General features: G+C 41.9%; 2 protein-coding genes across 11 annotated transcripts in view; one reads left to right on the top strand and one right to left on the bottom strand.

Annotated features, from left to right (window-relative positions):
• The window catches only part of B4GALT4 (beta-1,4-galactosyltransferase 4), a 29,182-nt gene extending 23,525 nt beyond the window's left edge, over nt 1–5,657 (top strand). For 7 of the 9 annotated variants that reach the window (XM_003825139.6, XM_063602895.1, XM_063602897.1 and 4 more), the window contains 2 exons: nt 1,068–1,172; nt 4,716–5,657. In XM_003825139.6, coding sequence (XP_003825187.1) covers nt 1,068–1,172; nt 4,716–4,848 — 238 coding nt within the window. In that variant the 3' untranslated portion in view covers nt 4,849–5,657. The other 2 variants (XM_063602900.1, XM_063602901.1) reach the window with 1 other exon arrangement.
• A 6,582-nt stretch (nt 5,658–12,239) lies between these two features.
• UPK1B (uroplakin 1B) overlaps nt 12,240–20,760 on the bottom strand; it is a 31,400-nt gene continuing 22,879 nt past the window's right edge. Inside the window, exons 7-8 of one of the 2 annotated variants that reach the window (XM_003825136.6) lie at nt 17,953–18,036; nt 12,240–13,466 (exon numbers count right to left, since the gene is read on the bottom strand). In XM_003825136.6, the coding sequence (XP_003825184.2) occupies nt 13,416–13,466; nt 17,953–18,036 (135 nt within the window). In that variant the 3' untranslated portion in view covers nt 12,240–13,415. The remainder of the gene's footprint in view (nt 13,467–17,952; nt 18,037–20,760) is intronic. The other variant, XM_008950441.5, reaches the window with a different exon arrangement.

Genomic DNA, 20,760 nt, shown 5'->3' with positions numbered 1-20,760 from the left:
GAGCCTCTGGAATGTTTCTAGCAGGAGGGAGTGGATTCCCCTGACCAGGGGCTCTACAGAAATGGCCGTAGTGATGGGCAACAGCTCTTCACAGCCCAGCCCATCAGCATCCTATGTGGTCATGGCTTAGGAACTGGACAGAGGGTACCTGCTACATTTCAGGACAAGAGTAGCAAAGGCTAGTGATAAACAATCCCCATTATCTTCCCCAAATGTACTTCACTGGGGTGATTAGTAGAATTTTGCCCTGATCACGTATCTTCAGTGTCTTCTTTCCTGCTATGTTTCAGCTTCAAAGTAGAGGGGAGCCTCCAATTTTGCTTTCATTTGAAAAGACCATCATGGCCTTCAGAATGGTTTTTGACTAATGTGGTGGATAAACTAAGATGATTTGAATATGAAAGTTGGTTGAGATTTACTGCTTATTTATTCGCCTGTGCAACAGGCACTACCCTTCTTTGTACTTATATAATACATATAATAAATTGCAGAGTACAAGCATGTTCCATGCAGATTATATCATTTGAATATTTGAAATCAACTCCCTATCACCATTGCCATTTTACAGATGAGGGAACTGAGACCTGGAACTGTGAACTGACTTACTGAGGTTGTAAATAACAGAGTCCAGATTTGAACCTAGGATTGTAGCTTTAAAGCTTGTGACCATAAATGGCCATTCCCTTCTTTGTTAAAAGAAGGCAACTCTAAGTAAATTGGGGATCCTAACAGACTTGATTCTCCTATTCTTCAGGATGTTTTGAAATAAGTACTTTATCAGTTTTTTTTTCTTTTTGAAAATGACTAAGTATAAACTAACACATCTCCTTTGTACCCCAGTAATAAATGCTGAATCTCATTCTTTTTTGGGCTTATTGCCTGAAGTTCCACCATTATAAGAAATTGGAAATTTTAGAAGTTTTTCTTTTTTTAATACTCCAATAATCAAGCTGTTTGTGACACTGTGTGTGTGTGTGTGTGTATAAATTTTTGCAAATGATGCTTTTTATTTGCCTAGTGGTAGATAAATAGGATGGACTTTAAAAAAATCTCTATTATTTTTCTAGGGTTGAGCTCCATAGAATGAAAATTTCCCGGCCCCTGCCTGAAGTGGGTAAATATACAATGGTCTTCCACACTAGAGACAAAGGCAATGAGGTGAACGCAGAACGGTAAGTCCTGGCTTCACCTGCCTGGCAGGCTACCTCCCTAGTCTTTTCTGTCAATAAGGACTATGTTGAATTCGATCAGATTTGAGCCAGTTCATTGTGTTAAAAGATTTTTATTAAGCAAATTTTCAAACACACACAAAAGGAGAGAAAGTGGTGCACTGAACCCTCACGTCTACAGTTCTCAACTCATGGCCTCTCTTCTTTCCCTCAGTTTTTTTCTTACCCCACTGGATTTAGAAATGTGTCACAGATATCATAGCATTTCATGTGTAACTGCTTCAGTATGTATTCTTAAAATATAAGTGGTTTTTAAAAAGGAATCAGAATACCATTATCATACCTAGAATAAAATTAACAATATCTCCTTAATGTCATCAAATCTCTAGTCAGTGTTAAGTGCTTTTTTATTTTTAAAACCAGTTGATCAGATCAGTGTCTAAACAAGGTCCACATTGCATTTGAATGATCTCTTTTAATCTGTAGGTTCCCTCTCCCCTTCTTTATGTGTTCCTTGATATTTATTTGTGGAACAAGCCAGATTATTTGTCCAATAGAATTCCTTGCATTATGGATTTTTCCAATTGCATCCTGGTAGTATAACTTAATATGTCCTCCTGACCTCTATTTTCTCATAAACTGGTTGTATTAGTCAGGGTTCTCTAGAGGGACAGAACGAACAGGATAGATGTATATATGAAGGGGAGTTTATTAAGGAGTATTGACTCACACCATCCCAAGGTGAAGTCCACAATAGGCCACCTGCAAGCTGAGGAACGAGGAAGCCAGTCCGGGTCCCAAAACCTCAAAAGTAGGGAAGCCGACAGGGCAGCCTTCAGTCTGGCAAACCACTGGTGTAGGTCCAAGAGTCCGGAAGCTGAAGAACTTGGAGTCTGATGTTCAGGGTCAGGAAGCCCAGGAGAAAGATGAAGGCCAGAAGACTCAGCAAGTTGGCTTCTCCCTTCTTCTGCCTGCTTTATTTTAGCCTCGCTAGCAGTTGATTAGATGGTGCCCACCCACATGGAGGGTAGATCTGCCCCTCCCAGTCCACTGACTCAAATGTTAATTTCCTTTGGCAACACCCTCACAGACACACCCAGGAACAATACTTCACATCCTTCAATCCAATCAAGTTGACACTCAATATTAACCGTCACACTGGGATTTCTCTGCATTTCTGGAGACTTGAACAGAATCTTATTTTTGGGCAAGAATTTTCATCTGTGGTGTTGTGTACTTCCTCCAGTGTCACAACAGGAGGATGTAATGTCTGGTTGTGTCATTTTGTGATGTTAGGATTGATCTATGAGTTTCGATATTGCCAGTCTAATCTATGCATTGTGAGATTCCTCATCAGTTTTTTACCTAATGACTTCAGCAGTCATTGATGCTTGATTTCTAAATTTATTATTTAATTAGGAGTTGCAAAATTGTAATATTCTAATTCTATTGTTCCTTCTGCATTTATTAGATTTTTCTACAAAGTACTTGCCCTTTTCATGTATTTGGGTACTCTGGGGTATAGTTTTTATAGGAAAGGCAGAATAAAGAGAAAAGAGTCAAGCACTGATTAAAAAATTTTCAGACTAATGACTTGGTGTTTCCTAGCATCCTTCAGGATGTAGTTCTTGTACTTTTTGGTACTCATATTGTCTCATCTTTGGCCAATGGGATCTTCTTCAAGCTGGGTCCTGAATCCCAGTAGTCCTCAAGAGCTTCCCTCCCTGTGCTCTGCTGTGATGAAATGTTCTAGGCTCTTCTTGTACTTTTCCTGCCTTGGGAATTGGCCTATTCACCAAGGAATCCTGGCAGATAAGCCAGTTCTTATGAGGCTTTGATTGAAGAATCTATATTTCTTTGTTCTGATTTTTCCCCTTAAATTTTCAAACAGTCTTAAGGGGTTTTTAGTGCTTTTGTTATAGTCTACATTTTAAAACAATATTAAAGTGCTTTTAGCCTGATATTAAACAGTCCTGTTAAAGTTCATTTATTTTTTTCCGAGGCAGGGTCTCGCTCTGTTACCCAAGCTGGAGTGCAGTGGCATGACCATGGCTCACTGCAGCCTCGATCTCTCAGGCTCAAGCAATCCTCCAAGCTCACCCTCCCAAGTAGCTGGGACTACAGGCGTGTGTCACCATGCTTGGCTAATTTTTTTTTATTTTTTGTAAAGACAGGGTCTTCCTGTGTTGCCAAAGGCTGGTCTCAAACTCCTGGGCTCAAGCAGTCCTCCTGCCTCAGCCTCCCAAAGTTCTAGGATTACAGCATGAGCTACCATGCCTGGCCTAAAGTTTATATTTTAAAGCATTATTAAATGGCTTTTCACCCTTTTGGTAGAGTCAACCACTCCAACAAAATAGCTATTTCTATTTTCTGTGTTTTTCTAGTCATTGTCCATAGGTATGCATTTTTCTCTTTATATAAAAAAAATTAATTATTGAGTAGATACAAAAGAGTATTCCTAAATTGTATGAAAAGTATGAAGATTCTTGATGCCATGAACACTGCTGGTATCTCCTACCCCTACTTTGAGTGCATGACCTGTGTGGTCCTCCCTAATTCTGTAGTCTCCTCCTTCACATCTCCCCTATCCACCTACCCAAGTAACACTTCTCTGAATTTTTGTGATAAGTATTTGTGATAATGATAGTTATTTCTGCTGTTTCTTGGTTTTCTTGTTTTCCCATATGTTTGTATCCCTAAACAAAAGATTGCTTAGTTCTGCATGTTTTTCAACTTTATGTAAATGAAATCACACTGCATTTATTCTTCTCTGACTTTATTTAGCTGAACATTATGCATCTGATCCCCATCCATATTGTCATGGGTAACTAGCATTTATTGTCTTCACTGCTGAACAAGTAGAACCTATTCAGTTCACTGCCCACTTGTCTTCCCAGATTCCATGGTTCTGGCCACACTAGTGACTTCTTTAAATGCATCCTGCTCTTTTGCATCTGTGCATCTTGCCCAGGGTGGTCTCTCTGCCTGGAGTGCTTTTTCCTTCACCTTCTTCACTTGGTGGATTTCTCTCTTTCAGCCTTACTGAAATTTTCCTTCTCCCTGACACCTCACCCGACTTCTTCATGAAGTTAGGTCCCCCTTCATTCATCCTCATCTACATACATTCTAATTTTTTTGGAGGCTCATGAAAGCTATGTACCCACCTACAGACAAACTTTCCTTATAACATAGGAAGATTCAGAGATCCCCTGAAGCTCAGCCAAGGATCAGTTAGCAATGGATGGTACATATCCTGTTGTATCTTATTCCTTGCACATCTTTCTGTCCTGTAGACTTGGGGGGGCTCACTGAGTGCAGTGACACTTTTCATCATGGGTCCCCGGGTTCTCACATGGAGTCTGACACATGAATACATGGCTATCATGTCTGTCACCTTCAATGGGGAAAACAAACTTTGTAATGGTAGGAAACACAACAGGTACAATAATTTACAAAAATATGTTTGCCACATTTCAGGGCAAGGCAAAATGCAGTGGAGACATACGTTAAATTCTTATCATTCACATTTGTTCTTTTTATCTTTAGGATGAAGCTCTTACACCAAGTGTCACGAGTCTGGAGAACAGATGGGTTGAGTAGTTGTTCTTATAAATTAGTATCTGTGGAACACAATCCTTTATATATCAACATCACAGTGGATTTCTGGTCTGGTGCATGACCCTGGATCTTTTGGTGATGTTTGGAAGAACTGATTCTTTGTTTGCAATAATTTTGGCCTAGAGACTTCAAATAGTAGCACACATTAAGAACCTGTTACAGCTCATTGTTGAGCTGAATTTTTCCTTTTTGTATTTTCTTAGCAGAGCTCCTGGTGATGTAGAGTATAAAACAGTTGTAACAAGACAGCTTTCTTAGTCGTTCTGATCATGAGGGTTAAATATTGTAATATGGATACTTGAAGGACTTTATATAAAAGGATGACTCAAAGGATAAAATGAACGCTATTTGAGGACTCTGGTTGAAGGAGACTTATTTAAATTTGAAGTAATATATTATGGGATAAAAGGCCACAGGAAATAAGACTGCTGAATGTCTGAGAGAACCAGAGTTGTTCTCGTCCAAGGTAGAAAGGTACGAAGATACAATACTGTTATTCATTTATCCTGTACAATCATCTGTGAAGTGGTGGGTGTTAGGTGAGAAGGCGTCCACAAAAGAGGGGAGAAAAGGTGGCGAATCAAGACGCAGTGAACTTGGGAATGAAGAGGTAGCAGGAGGGTGGAGTGTCGGCTGCAAAGGCAGCAGTAGCTGAGCTGGTTGCAGCTGCTGATAGCCTTCAGAGGAGGCACCTGCCCACGTATGCCTTCCAGTGATGCCCACCAGAGAATACATTCTCTATTAGTTTTTAAAGAGTTTTTGTAAAATGATTTTGTACAAGTAGGATATGAATTAGCAGTTTACAAGTTTACATAGTAACTAATAATAAATATGTCTATCAAATACCTCTGTAGTAAAATGTGAAAAAGCTTTGAGTGTTCCTTCGTGTTTTTTATTGTTCTTTGAGGCCTACAGATATGTTCATTTCAGTATCCATAATTCTAAAGAGCTTAAAAACAGAACAAATGAAACAAAGCCCTCCACTACCTCTGTCTCCCGTCCTTCTGTCCCTCTCTTGTTTGTCTCATGTGTGACCTCCTTGTGGAACCAGCTCCAATCTTACGATAGGCCCATCCATGTCTCACTCCCTGGGCCTCTCTGTGAATGCATTATGCTTATCATGCAAGCCCTAGGGGTTCTCAATCCATCATTATTGTATGACGCCTCAACAGTTAAACTTTAACAAGAATGAGTGCCAGCCAGGAAGTTTAAATAATACTAATCCTTCCCAAGCAGGGAGAGAGGGAGTAGGAAGTTTTGGTGCTCCTAAGATAAAACAGGAGTTGTCACCACCCAAGTGGGGAAGGAGAATTTGAAAGGACAATACACTTCATAGACATGAAACGTTTACCTAGGGCTAGCTTGGTTTAGCTTTTAACTCAGCACAGGGAGCAAAAGAGCAAAAGTGGTTATTTTTCTTTTCCTTTTTTTTTTTTTTTTTTTTTTTGCGACAGGGTCTTGCTCTGTCACCCAGGCTGGAGTGCGGAGGTGCAGTCTTGGCTAACTGCAGCCTCCACCCCCCCAGGCTCAAGTGACAATCCTCCCCCCGTCAGCCTCCTGAATAGCTGGGACCACAGGCGCACACCACCATTCCCAGCTATTTTTTTGTATTTTTAGTAGAGATGGGGTCTCACCATGTTGCCCAGGCTGGTCTTGAACTCTAGAGCTTAAAATCAATCTGCCTGCCTGGGGTGCCCAAAGTGCTGGAATTACAGGTGTGAGCCACACTGCCCGGCCATGTTTTTTTCTTTACTTAGCAGAGAAATTCTCAGGGTTTTCATGTTTTTTGCTCAAACTTTGAAAAGGAGCTTCATTTTTGGGAGATTTGCTAATGGGGCAGTAGTGTGTTGAGTAAATCTCTCCCTCACTGTCCCTTCTCTTTTCTGTAGAAACTTTGTCTAGAGCTCTGTCCCAATTTGCTTGACTATGACCATATCAACAGACGGTAATTGAGAGGTTGTAGGTCCCTCCCTCATCATGGTTGGGAAGGGCAATGGAAGAGAATGGTGTGTGCAAGGAATTTGAAGATCTGTATTTGAGAACTAAATTTCTTACTCAATGGAAATGGAATATAGCTAGTACCATGCAGAAACTCTCTGTGTTTTTTTGACATCTGCAATTTTTAAATGTTGGAAACCACTGAATGATGCCTTTTATTTTTCTTCAGGTAATTCTTTCAACCAAGATAATCTAAAAATCCCTTAAATGACTTGTTATGGAACTTCTTGAGGTGGAAGATAGTTTTTTAAGACCTTGACACTGCCATTGTGGCACTTTCCCGCACTGGGGCATCAAAGGCTGGTGACACAGGGCATGAGGCCACCTGCCCACTCACTGCTGCCTCCCTCCCTGCTCTTGCCTCCCCACTGGGCAGGGGGTTTGGCTTCAAAGGAACTGGCTTCCTCCAGTTCCTGCCCTGTGCATTTTCTCATAGTTGCCACAAAGAGGCCTACCATTTTAAATATTGTAGAGACAGCTATGCCTACTATAATTGCTAAGGATTATATGGGGGCAGGCTATTTGGATATCACAACTACCTAACACAAAGAGTGTGTTACTTTGAAGTTTTCATTGATTTTTTTTCCCTCACCTATACTGACATTCATTTCTGTAGTGCTTTGCAGTTTGTGATATCTTTACACACACTTTATTGGTGCCGCTTACTCTTTTTTTTTTTTTTTTTTGAGACAGAGTCTCACTCTGTCACCCAGGCTGGAGTGCAGTGGCACAATCTCAGCTCACTGCAACCTCCACCTCCTGGGTTCAAGTGATTTCTCCTGCCTCAGCCTCCCAAGTAGCTGGGACTACAAGCATGCCTCACCATGCCTGGCTAATTTTTGTGTTTTTAGTAGAGATGGAGTTTCACCATATTGGCCAGGCTGGTCTTGAATTCCTGACCTCAGGTGATCCACCTGCCTCTTCCTCCCAAAGTACTGGGACTACAGGTGTGAGCCAATGTGCCTGGCCGATGCTTCTGACTCTTGAGGTAAGAGGGCAGTTGAGTAAGTAGAGGTCCCAGCCAGGAGGGTGCCTTGCCAGGAGTCTCACAGGCAGCAAATGGCAGATTCAGAGCAAAACTCGGGCCTTTTGACTTTCAAGACCATTATATCATATTGCCTTCTTCTTGGCTTCTCTTCTTCTTTGTGGTAATTTTCCTGAATATGTGTCGTTGTCTTAATTCCTACAGAGAGTTAGTATTGTCTGGACCCTGGAAAGTGCATTCCTGTTCTCAGCTGCTCTCAGAACTTTGTCCCCAACTCCCTCCGTAATTTTTCTGCCCTTACCCCCGTCACTTCCACTCAAGCCCCAATGGATAGATTTCCTGGGAGCCCCAAAATGCTCTGTGAATAGACTTGAGTGAGATAAAAGACATTTTCTCCCAGACTTGAAATTCACTTCCCCAATCCCATTCATATATGCAGTCCCTACCAAAAACCATTAACATGTTCTGCAAGATGAAGCATATTCAGGTACATTTCATAAGTTCTTTTTCACCAATCACATTCTATAACTTAAAAAAAAAAACCTCTATCCTTAGTGCCTTCGATATTTTATGCTATTTCTACCTTCGTTGATTTTTTGGTATATGCATAACCATCTTATACCTGCTGAGAGGGCCTGATCATTCTAAAAGTATACACAAGGGAGTGGTTTAGAGGTTCCACCCCTAGGAAGTACACCTGTAGAGGTAAAGCCTCCATTGTTCCATTGATAATTGTTAAGATTTAAATAAAATTATCAAACCTTGTGTGCCCATGTGTGGAGTGTGTGTGAGTGTGTGTGTGTGTGAGAGAGAGAGAGAATGAGAGAGATGTGGGGGCTTGGAGCAGAGGTTGGTGAAGGGTGGGACATAATAATAAACTAAGTGCTTGGTCTATATCAGTTTCCCTGATATAACCTCCTGATTGGCATCTCTTATAGACTGACGCACACTTTACGTATCTTACTGAATCCTCCCAGTCCTGTGTGAGGAGAGACCAGCTTTTCTGAAGCAGGCTCTAAGAAGCTAAGTGACTTGTCAAAGAGCTGGGATTTGGAGCCAAGTGCTTTGACTCCAGAGTTCATGTTCTTAACCACTTCATGGTGATGGATAAATAAATACACCTACACCAGGAAGGAATAAATACATCTTATTTCCTAGAGGAAATAAGGATTGGAAGACTAACTTGGAGAGTGTCAATGCTCTTCAGCCAAAACCCCCCAGGAACACATTGCAGATAAATTAATTGGGTTAGAGTTGACCAAAGGGTACAAAATTTCAGTTGGAGGAATAAATTCAAGAGCTCTATTTTGAAAAAAATTGGGATTGTGACTAGTTGCAATTGTTGCAGTGAGTGAGAACACACCATGGGGGATCCATGAAGCAACTCAGTAGAAGGAAGTTAGAATTATTACAGCATTTGGGCTTTGGTTGGGTCATTTGGGGAGGGTCCAAGAAAGGGTTTGCTCTGTTGGATATTATCAGAAAGCAGGGGCAAGTCCATGGTTGTTTATTTCAATAAGTTTTATTTGTAGGGAGGGAGACTAGCAAGAGAATAAAGCTGTAATTGGGAAGACATAGCAGTCACTAATTTTAGCCAAGAAAGCAGGTGTTTGGTATTTTGTGGGTGGCACAGTGACCTTGTTTTTGTCTATGCATAGACAAAATTATGCAGTGGCCTTGGCTTGCCTCATTTTATCATGGTCTCAGAGTGACCCTATGAGGCTGGTATTCTGTGAGATTGTTTATGTCTAACAGGAGAATAGTTGAGCCTAGTTGTGAGTGCCTCACCAGCATCTGTTGCTCTGTAGTTCTTTTTCAAGAGGAACTCAGGGTAGAAACCACTAGAAAGCAGGGCATGACAGTACCATTTCTCCAAACTCCAGGATTTGGCTATTTGTGTCTTTAACAATGTGGAGTGGGGGTGTGTGCTGGGGGAAGGGTTGGTTGGAGAAGGGTATGGGATCTCTGTTTCTCAGCAAGGCTGCCATTCTCTACAATGTTTCTGGATCCCTTTACGGGATCTGGCCACTTGAGCCTTATAATACAGTAAGTAGCAAACTCAGTAGTCTATAGCTACCCTCCTTTGGGGTTCTTCTTTGATTCAGTCTCACTTATACAGGCTGAGAAGGATCTGGAAGAGACACTAGAGGAAATAATAGACCCAGAAGGAGAAAGGAAATTGTTCCATCAATAGAAATGAGAAACCAGCTTAGTTTCTAATTCCTCAACCACAACACAGGTTGTCAGATTGGTTGGGGTGGGGGTGTGAGATTGAGAGGAGATTAGATTTTCTAGTTCACATGACTAGTATTCCTTTTATGGGTAGCCAGAAAATATCTGATCTTCTGTTTAAAATAGAAGCAGTTCCTGTTTATTCCAGCTGATGTAGAGAAAGAAAAGCTACAAGGCTGACAAGTAGGAGCAGTGGGCTTTTAAAAATTAAATGACAGACTGTTTGCCTGCCAGGAGCCTGTGGAGCAATCTAGGGAGGGAAATGGCCAGCCAAGAGAGCATGATGACCTGCCTGGCGTTGCAATCAAGTAAAACTTACCCAAATTAGCCTGACACATTTTTGGTGTTAGTAATTATTCTTTGCCCACCTGATAAGCAGGTGTTGAAGAGGGAAGTTTCATAAGATAGTTGTGTCTGGGCCTGTCTCACACTCAGCAAGCTGCCAGATCCCTAGAGCCAAGCCGCCTGGTTCCCCTTTGCCTCCCTGGTTTGCTGGGGCTGGGGCTGGGGCTGAGCCTGGGCCTGCCTGAGCATTGGCTTGGGGCCACTTCCAGTCCCTGGAGCCAGAAGGAAGAGGGGCAAGGCTGGGCCTCCGGGGAAGGTGGAGGGACATGGGAGCAGGAACTGGGCAGAATAGAAACTGTCCTGAGGTTTAAACAGGAGAGCCCTATAGAGGGAAGTGCAGGAGTCCTGAATGGCCAGACTCTGCAGGGTGATCCTCAGACCTCGTTTCTGTCTTAGCTGAAAGGTGTGTCCTCCTCAAGTGTTGGAGCCCCAGGACATAGTGGGTGCCTGTGTTTAGGACCTTATTTGGTTTTGGTAGGAGCAGAGCCTGCCCCCATTTATAGTGGACTTTGCACCTTCTGTAAAGGAGGCTGAGGCTCCAGGAAGGAAACTAGCTGGAGAAGGGGCAGGGGGCAGTAGCTCACTGAAGGCCCTTTCTCTTTTAGTTATTGCTTGGTAAGGAAGTCAGGGGATAAGATTTAAGGAATAGTAGGTGGGCCATCTTGTCCCGCAATGGCTCTTTCATGCTCCCACTGCTGTGCTGGATTCCACCAACTAGAGATCAGCCTCAGTTATCAAGAAAACGTCATAGAGATTGAGAGTGGAGTTGAGTTGTCACCCACTCCTTAGTATGAATTGGTTTCCAAAAAGACCTTCCCCCAACCTAGCCGAGATCTAATCATAAGAAGGGAATTTTGCTACTTGGGTGGCTGAGGCAGGAGAATAGCTTGAACCTGGGAGGTGGAGGTTGCAGTGAGCCGAGATCGTGCCATTGCTCTCCAGCCTGGGCAACAAGAGTTAAACTCTGTCTCAAAAAAAAAAAAAAAAAAAAAAAAAAAAAGGAGGGAGGCGGGGAATTTTGCATGTAGAGAGAATTTTGGAGCATGAACCCCTGGAAGGGAAGTAGGAGTGGGTTTGGGGCAGGAATTGCTCAGGTAGTCGGGAGGTGAGGGCACTGGAAAGCCCAGTGAGTGGTGGAGGCAAAAGGCACCAGAACACACAGGAGAGAGTGTGCGGAGGAAAATGAGAGCACGGCTGTTTCAAAGCTTTGCCCAGAGGAAGCTCCTTCCCTGTCCTCCTGTCTTCTAAAGGACCACAGAGAGAACCTTCTCAGCCAAGCACAGGTGTCATTTATCTCGATATCCCATGATCTTCATTCAGGAGAGACAAGGCAGGCCAAGGAGAGGTGAACTGGCTGTGTTGTCAGGACATGGACATTTGGTTCCCTCTCCTGGGAATCAGGCATCAGGCTCCTGCGCCAGCTTTACAACCGAGGCAAGTCCCCTCCAATCCTCCTTGTCTTTCCCCTACCCCCGCGCTCAGCCTCACTCACAGGTACCTGGTGGGGGCATGAGATGGGGGTGCTGCCTGCGTCTGAGTCAGCTGGGAGCAGGACGCCAAAGTGACAGGTATGTTCTTCGTGAAGGACCCACAGTTCTGCAGTTAGCATTGGCGAGGTTTCCACTGCTTTCAATTGCATGAGGTAAATGATTTGAAGAGCATTAGTCTCATCACTGCTTCTGGGGTAAGTGTAGCAGGAGCAAAAAGTAAAAGTGAGCGTAGAAGTTCCCACCGTTTAACTGTAAGGCAGGGTTTGCCAGCATCCAGCAGGAAGCCATACCCTGTGTCTGCAGTTTCTACCTCCTCCACTTTAATTCCCATGCTTTAGGCTTTTCTGTTGGAAAACCCATTTTGTTAGACTCATATATGACATTGGTAAAAATGAAAGTGAACAGATTTTAAAGCTGTCTTTACTTATAAGACCAGACAAATGTTGAGTTATAAGAATTTCCTTCAGGACCACAAATGGAAACATAGTGCAGATGAGAAATATTTTGACAGTAAACAGAAATCCCTGTAAATCACCCCATTCTATTGGCTGGCTTGCTTCTCTCCAGTTTGAAATGGTCTCAAGGTGAGACCATTCAGGGCAAAGACTGAGTAAATATATAACAGGCACCTTGTCTGTCCCCAGAAGTCCCCACGCTTTTTTGTTTGTTTTGAGACAGAGTCTGGCTCTTTCATCCAGGATGGAGTGCAATAGGTATGATCTCAGCTCACTGCAACCTCTGTCTCCCGGTCAAGTGATTCTCCTGCGTTAGCCTGCCAAGTAGCTAGGATTACAGGCACCTGCCATCACACCTGGCTAATTTTTGTATTTTTGTAGAGATGGGGTTTCACCATGTTGGCCAGGCTGGTCTTGAACTCCTGACCTCAGGTGATCTGCCCACCTCGGCCTCCCAAAGTGCTGGGATTACAGGCATGAGCCCCCACGCCCAGCCCACACTTTTAATTAATGGAGAATTGAGGCTACTAAACACATACTTCAAGGTATGAAAGGAAATTTGAACCACTGTTAAGAATTATTCTGGAGAATAAAAGGATCTGAAGGTGGCATCAAGAGAATCACCTATCTCCATACATGGGAGCTACTCAAGAAAGAAATGCAAAAGGTATATTTCAGTAATCTTTTCCCAACTTCTCTGTTCCCCTGACAATACTGAGATCAACAGAAGCATTGGAAGGTTTCTTTTAGATAATAGTGAGAGATACAGGCAGATTGCTAGCCAAATACAGCTCTGGGTTACTGTGATAACACAGGTTCCTTCAAATGTATTTATTTTCCCAAATTAAAAATAAGCAGGGATGGAAGTAGTTATTATGCATTTTTCAAATTCTCCTTTCAACAGTCTATATAAATGTTGCAGAATGCTAGACTAGGATGAAAAGTAGGAGTCATGAGAACTGCTGAAGCCTGAGATCCTAAAGGAAGTCCGTACCATCTGACTTGGCAATGTAAGACACACACGTTAGTGTGGGGCACAAACGTGGAATATTAGGAGAGAGCTGGTTCCAGCACCAAATCCAGAGTCACTCGGGGAAGGAGGTATGGTGGCAACACTTTATGCTTAATATTCAGTTCTGCTCCAGTAGAACATGGTACCCAGGAGAACCCAAAACTGGAATAGAAAAAAACAAGGAAAAATAAACAAGGGATTGTTTTAGAAACACCTCATTCTTGGAAAAAGTGGATGTTAGGTTCATTCAGGCTTAGGTGACAACAGATTTTTTTGTTTGTTTTTATTTCTTCTAAAAAACAAAAACAAAAACAGGATACATGTACAGAACGTGCAGGTTTGTTACACAGATGTACGTGTGCCATGGTGGTTTGCTGCACCTGTTGACCCATCCTCTAAGTTCCCTTCTCCTCACTCCTCACCCCTCAACAGGCCCTGGTGTGTGTTGTTCCCCTCCCTTTGTCCATGTGTTCTCATTGTTCAACTCCCACTTATGAGAGGGAACATGCAATGTCTGGTTTCCTGTTCCTGTGTTAGTTTGCTGAGGATGATGACTTCCAGCTTCATCCATGTCCCTGCAAAAACATGATCTCATTCCTTTTTATGGCTGTGTAGTATTCCATAGTGTGCATGGACCACATTTTCTTTATCCAGTCTATTGCTGATGGGCATTTGGGTTGGTTCCATGTCTTTGTTAGAGATCAGATTTTTAAGAGTAATCTCATTATAAGCAACATCACTGGGCCAGATGTGACACCAAATCCATCCTGCTCCAAAGTATCACTTATTACCTGCCACTCAGAAGCAACTTCTGTGTTCCCCACGTTCTGATCCCAGTTCTCATCCTAGATTCCTTGTCTTCTGGGGTTGCCCTTCTCGTCTGTGCTAAACTCTTTTTGCCATCAAGGCCACTTATCCTCCAATGCCTTCCTGTTTCTAGTATGTACCATTTTGGGGTAAGCATTCCTTGCTTCTAGTATTAAACTTCTCCCAGGGAACTTCTATTTTTTCCTAAAATGCTTGTGACCTGGAATGGCTGCCTCTGAAGAATGCCACAGAACTCAAGATATCTGACTTAGGCAAGGGCTGAGTTTTATTTTAGTTTATTTGGGCTCTGTTTTAGATCTGGTACTTACTCCTGGGTAACTTTAGCCAAGTCACTTAAATTTCCTGAGCTTCAGTTTCTACATTTATAAAATAAATATAACATCTCTACCTACCCCAGAGCTAGAGCAGTGAATGAGATAATGAAATAATAACAGGGTCTAATGTTTATTAGAATACCTTATTATGCATCACTCACTATTCTAAGTGTTACCCGTATAACTGAAGTTAATGCTTCCAAAACCCTATGGAGAAACGGAGGCACAGAGAAGTAACTTACCCAAGGTCATAGAACTAGTAGGTGGTGGAGGTGGGATTCAAACCCAAGCAGTCAGCTTCAGAGCTTATCTAGTTAATCACTAAGAAAAAGCCCCTTGCAAGCAACAGTGAAATGGGCATGCTTAAGAGCTCTTATTAAGCACAATTCTTGAGAGCCCCACTGAATTTCTCTGCTCCTTGTAAGACAGGAGACTGGCTACCTGCTTAGCTACTGTTGTGGGGATTTAATATTAAAAATATTTGACATGGTACCTTGTTTATAGCAGGCCCTCAATACATTTAATCATTTAATTCCCTTCCCTTCCCTTCCCTCTTTTGAATTTCAAGAGGGAATTAACTAGATCTAGAGTTTATTTGATACTTGTGGAAAATCAAGGGTTACAACTGGTTTGGAGTTCTAAGATACTCAAAGCCTTTAAACATTATCCCACAGTTCCTGCTAATATGGCACAAATAGAAACTTCACTGTTACCTTTCATTCATTCAACAAATGCTTGAGCCCTTACTACGTGCTATGCTTGGCACTGGGGGTACAAAGAACAGCTAATTCTCAGCTTTTTGCAGTCAAATACATCATCATGGAGAAGTTTCATCATAGAGGTGTGCCCAGGATGTTGTGAGAGCTCCTAACAGGTTGGGTTGAGGGATCATAAAAGACCCCTTGAAGGAGTTGATTTCCCTCTCCTTCCTGCCTCACTCAGTTTATCACCCCCTAAGCTAGCATTTCTTAAAGCATAGTGATATGGTTTGGCTGTGTCCCCACTCAAATCTCATCTTGAATTGTAGCTCCTATAATCCCCACATGTCATGGGAGGGACTTGATGGGAAATAATTGAATCATGCGACCGGGTTTTTTTCTGTGCCGTTCTCGTGATAGGGAATAAGTCTCATGAGATCTGATGGCTTTATAAAGGGCAGTTCCCCTGCACACGCTGTGTTGCCTGCCGTCATGTAAGACATGTCTTTGCTCCTACTTCGCCTTCTGCCATGATTGTGAGTCCTCCCCAGCCATGTGGAACTGTAAGTCTATTAAACCTCTTTTGCTTTATAAATTATGCAGTTTTGGATATTTCTTCATAGCACTATGAAAATGGACTAATACACATAGTAAACACCTGAGGGACAGTTCAGAAGTCCATTATGTAAGGCTATCTGAATAACAATGAAAATTTATTTGCCTTTTTCACTGTTTTCATATTTGCACTGATGGTGTAAATGCAGTGGGAAGTAAAACTCCCGGAGTATTAGCAAGAATCAGGGAAGAGTCACTAAACTTTGTTAGTGATCATTGTGTCTTCACTGCTATGCACTTGCAGTAAAAAAAAAAAATTAAAAAAAACCAGTTTCACTTGAGATTGTCCTCAATGAAGCAGTAAGAACTACTAATTTTATTACATTTTGGCCTTTGAGTACACATCTTTTTAAATATTCTGCATGACAAAAAGGAAGTATTCATTCATAAAACAGTCTGTTGCTTCGTGTAATATGGTTGTCTTAAAAGCACTTGCATGATTGACTTGTGTACTGAACTATTTTTTTTTTAAAAAAGGAAACACCACTTTTACTTTAAAAAATGATGAACAGACACACTATGGTTGTTTGGACTTGGACATGTGGCAGACATTTTCTTGAAAATTTACAAAGTGAGTCTGTCACTTCAAGGAAAACAACTGACAATATTCATTGCCAATGATAAATTTGAACTTTCAAGCAAAAATCAGAACCTTGGAAAACTTGTAGTTGTCACCGTGAACTTGATAGCATTCCATTGCTTAAGGTATTTTCCATGTGGCAATATCAATGCCACATGTGATTTTCTGGATATTGCATACATAAATCAGTTAACATTTGGAAGATCTGCATAACACAATGAACTAATATTTTTTCCAAATAAGCAATCTGTGATGTTATAGAATTATAAATGGCTGAAAGATATATGCAAAGTGCAAGACAAACCAATGGAATATATTTTAACATAACAGAGTATGAAAAGCTCATTAACAGAATTTCAGATTCCAAATTGCAACTGATCTTTAAGAAGCTACTACTTGTGGGCTGGGTGCAGTGCTCATGGCCATAATCCCAGTGTTTTGGGAGGCCAGGGTGGGAGGATTGCTTGAGGCCAGGAGTTCAAGACCAACCTAGGCAACAAAGTAAGATCCTGTCTCTACAAGAAATAAAAAAATTAGCCAGGCACAATGGTGTGCACCTGTGGTCCCAGCTACTGGGTGAATATTATTAAAACACTATTTTTTAAATTACATGTCTATATGAAGGATGCATTTTCTTCAGATCATTCAACCTAGGCAACATATTACAACAGATTGAATGAAGGTGCAAATATGAGAATCTAACTGTCTTCTATTTAGCTAGTCATTGAAGAGATTTGCAAAAAAGTCACTATTATAAAATAGTTGTTTTTCCACAAAAATGTGTTGTGATAACTTTTAATGGGCTTATTATTTTAAAATAAATATTTTAAATTTTTCTATGTTAATTTCCAATGGGGTAAATGCCAATAGATATAGGCCACATAGAGAAAAGCTTTCTGGAGTCCTCAATAATTTTTGAGAGTGTAAAGGGGTTCTGAAATCAAAAGTTTGTGACTGCTTCTCTAAGGCAGTGGTTGTCAACCCTGACAGCAGATCATCTGGGGGAAATAAAAGTGCCTTGGCTCAACCCCCAGGTCAACTAAATCGAAGTCTCAGAGGTTGGGATCCAAGCAATTTTTAAAAAAAGTTTCCCCATGGCGTTTTAATGTGTAGCCAGGGCTGAGAACCACCGCTCCAACCTCTTGCTGCATATGCGTCAGATGAAGTGGGCAGTAGGAAAGGATGAATCTGCCAGAGGCAGCTCTTTAGAAGGATCTGGGCATATTAGTATCAGGCAGGGGCCATCTAGATAGGTGACAGTCTTTGATATGTGGATGAAATGAATTAATGAGATCTGGAGACCAGGAGGAGCAGTTCACTAAGAACTCTGGCAAGGGAAAGAGGCTCTCCAGCCCTCTAAAGGCAGCTGCCCAATCAGCCGGAAGAAGGAGCTGGTTGGCAGGGCACAGCCTTTCCCTGGTAGGGGAAGTTAACTCCTTGCCTCTCAAGAGAACCCACTGTCCTTCTTCCGGTGCCAGAAGTTTCCTGACTAGCCTTCAGGCCTGAGGTTTTGTTTCTAGACTTTCTAGTGTGGTTGAGGTAACCAGTGGCACTCTCAAGGTCTCTCCCTATGATCATCCTCTCAGATAAAATATGTGCTGGGAAATACTCACAGTCCAGCAGAGAATGGCAAATCCAAACCAGGCAACCCCCCAGGCATGTCGGTTCATTGGACCAGAGATCAGTTCATAGCAGCCCTGAAGGAGTGGGCAATTCCACATTAGTGTGAGAAGAACCAGAAAGCAGAGAAGAGATTGATGGGAAAGCAGGTTCCTATTGGAATCAATGCTACTCAAAATTCTGATTTCACATATCCAGGCTATTTCCACATCTCTGAGGACAGCCAGCTACTAATAGTGTTTTACTAAGGGAACATAAACAATACTGTTGAACAATGATTCCACAACACATTTATTTGTGTCTTTATCACTTAATCTCACTAAAAAGTACTGCTATTTTAGCATAACCCTCTTTCTATACTGAACATGTGGACAATAAATTCAAAAATCTTAATTCAATTAGAATTTTTCCCTCCCCAAAGGCTTCATTGGTGATTTATTTGGAGGCAGTTACTTTTTGATTTGTTTGTTTTTGAATAAAAATTCTTCTGTCCATGAAAACCAGAGGTCCCCTGTTGCCATTTTTAATAATCATTAAAGGAACCCCTGCATTATGCTCCCTGAATTCTCACTTGATGTTATATTTCAACATATCTTTACTGGATTCTAGTGAGACCTTGAAGGGTCACAGTGAGCATGCAAAGGAATAATTTTTTTATTCACCAAATCATCCATTCATGCATGCCACAATCCAGTAAGTATTTATACATGGCGCACTCTATCCTAGTCACTGTGCAAAGTTCTGGAGTGATACACACATGTAAGGCTAGAGCTGCCATCTGAGCAGCCTCTACCAAAGCTCTGGGAACCAAAGGGAATGCCTAGGAAATGCAATAACCAGGGCTGGTTCCATGGACCATGCAGCCCTGCCTCTCACCCCATCTTCCACTACCAGAGGAGGTTTCTCTATAAAGCGAATGAGCTTAAGCTTCAGGGCCCCTTACTTGCAAGACCCTTTCAAGGCCCTGTGCCTAATTTTGTATGCATATTTTTATTGTTTTTCCTAAGAAGGATCCTTCCCTATAATTTGTGTGTGAGGGTGGGGGTGGGGGACCCCAGCCACAAAAAATCTAGCTCCATCCTTGTCATCTACTCATCCTTCACTCATTCTGACTTTGTCATACTGATCTCCTTTATGCTCCTTCAAAAAGCTGGGCCTGCTCCCACTTAAGGGCCTTTGCACTCACAGCTCCTTTCATGTAGAACTTTCCTCCCCAATCTTCCAGTGTCTCATTTTCTCACTTAATTCAGACCTCTGCAAATATCATCTCAACAAAGCCTTTCCTGACAGTGACAGAGAAAAAGACTCTTTCTCCATCCTACTCTATATACTCACCCTGCCTTATTTCTGCTCATGGCCTTTTTGGGCCTGGAATTTTATCATGTATTTGTTTGGTAACATGTTTATTTTCTGTCTCCCATGCTAGAAAGCAAGCTCCATGAGGGCAGGGATTTTATGTTGTTCACTGTTGAATTTCTAGAACCTAGAACAAGTGCTTGGCACATAGTAGACACGTAATAAACATTTACAGAATGAATGGAACATTAATGTTTACAATAGTATAATTTGCAACACACTTGATGGTTCACAAAACACTCCCATATCTGCTACTCCTTGGTCCTCCCAACAATCCTGGGAGGTGGTCATTCATCTAATAATATATATATAAGAGCCCACTTATGCCAGGTGCCAAGTACTGGCTGGGCATTTAGCTGTGGCAAACAGAAATGGGCCTTGCCTTCATGAAGCTCACAGACAGAAGCCCCATTTTTTTCACCATCATTTAGTGCCTTTTCATGATGCTAGTCAATTTAGTGGTACTTTACTTGATCTTCCTTCATTTTATTATAACATTTTTGAGGTATAGTGATCACAATTTGCACATAGCATTTCTGAGTCACATAAACCATAACATAGAATATATATATATTTGCATCTGACATGCTGTGTGAAATTCTAGTTAATTTCTACTATTAACAAGCTTATAGTGACTTCCCTAATTTTGTTAGTCTTCACAGCTATAGCAGCACATTTGTGCATTGTAGATCCTGAAAACCTACAATATGGTTGTCAAAAAGTGAAGCCTGGGCAACACAGTGAGACCTTATCTCTACAAAAAATAAAATTAGCCAGGCCTGGTGGTACATGCCTGTAGTTAGTTGGGAGGCTGAGGTGGAAAGGAGGATCACTCGAGCCCAGGAGCTTGAGGTTGCAATAAGCTGTGATTGCAGCATGGCACTCCAGCTTGGGTGACAGAGTGAGACCCTGTCTCTCAAACAAAACAAAACAAAAACCAGGCTGGGCACGGTGGCTCACTCCTTTAATCCCAGCACTTTGGGAGGCTGAGGTGGGTGGATCACAAGGTCAAGAGATCGAGACCATCCTGGCCAACATGGTGAAACCCCATCTCTACTAAAAATACAAAAATTGGCTGGGTGTGGTTGCGTGCACCTGTAGTCCCAGCTACTTGGGAGGCTGAGGCAGGAGAATCACTTGAACCTGGGAGGTGGAGGTTGCAGTGAGCCGAGATAGCGCCACTGCACTCCAGCCTGGCGACAGAGTGAGACAGGCTCCATCTCAAAAAAAAGAAAAAGAAAAAGAAAAAGAAAAACCGTTCACTATTCACTTCTTTATTCACCCATCTATCAAACGTCGGTGCTTGCTTTGTGCCAGGCATTATGCTAAGTACTAAAAATATCAAATCTGTAGAATCAAATAATACATAGTCCTCAAGGAGACTCAGAAAAAATAGACTTGGGAACAAATATAGTTCCAGGTAGTGAATGCAATAATAGAAATAA

This window comes from Pan paniscus, chromosome 2, assembly GCF_029289425.2.
Source record: "Pan paniscus chromosome 2, NHGRI_mPanPan1-v2.0_pri, whole genome shotgun sequence".
In the NCBI taxonomy this organism is placed as follows: Eukaryota; Metazoa; Chordata; class Mammalia; order Primates; family Hominidae; genus Pan; species Pan paniscus.
This window is presented reverse-complemented; position numbering and strand designations above follow the sequence as displayed.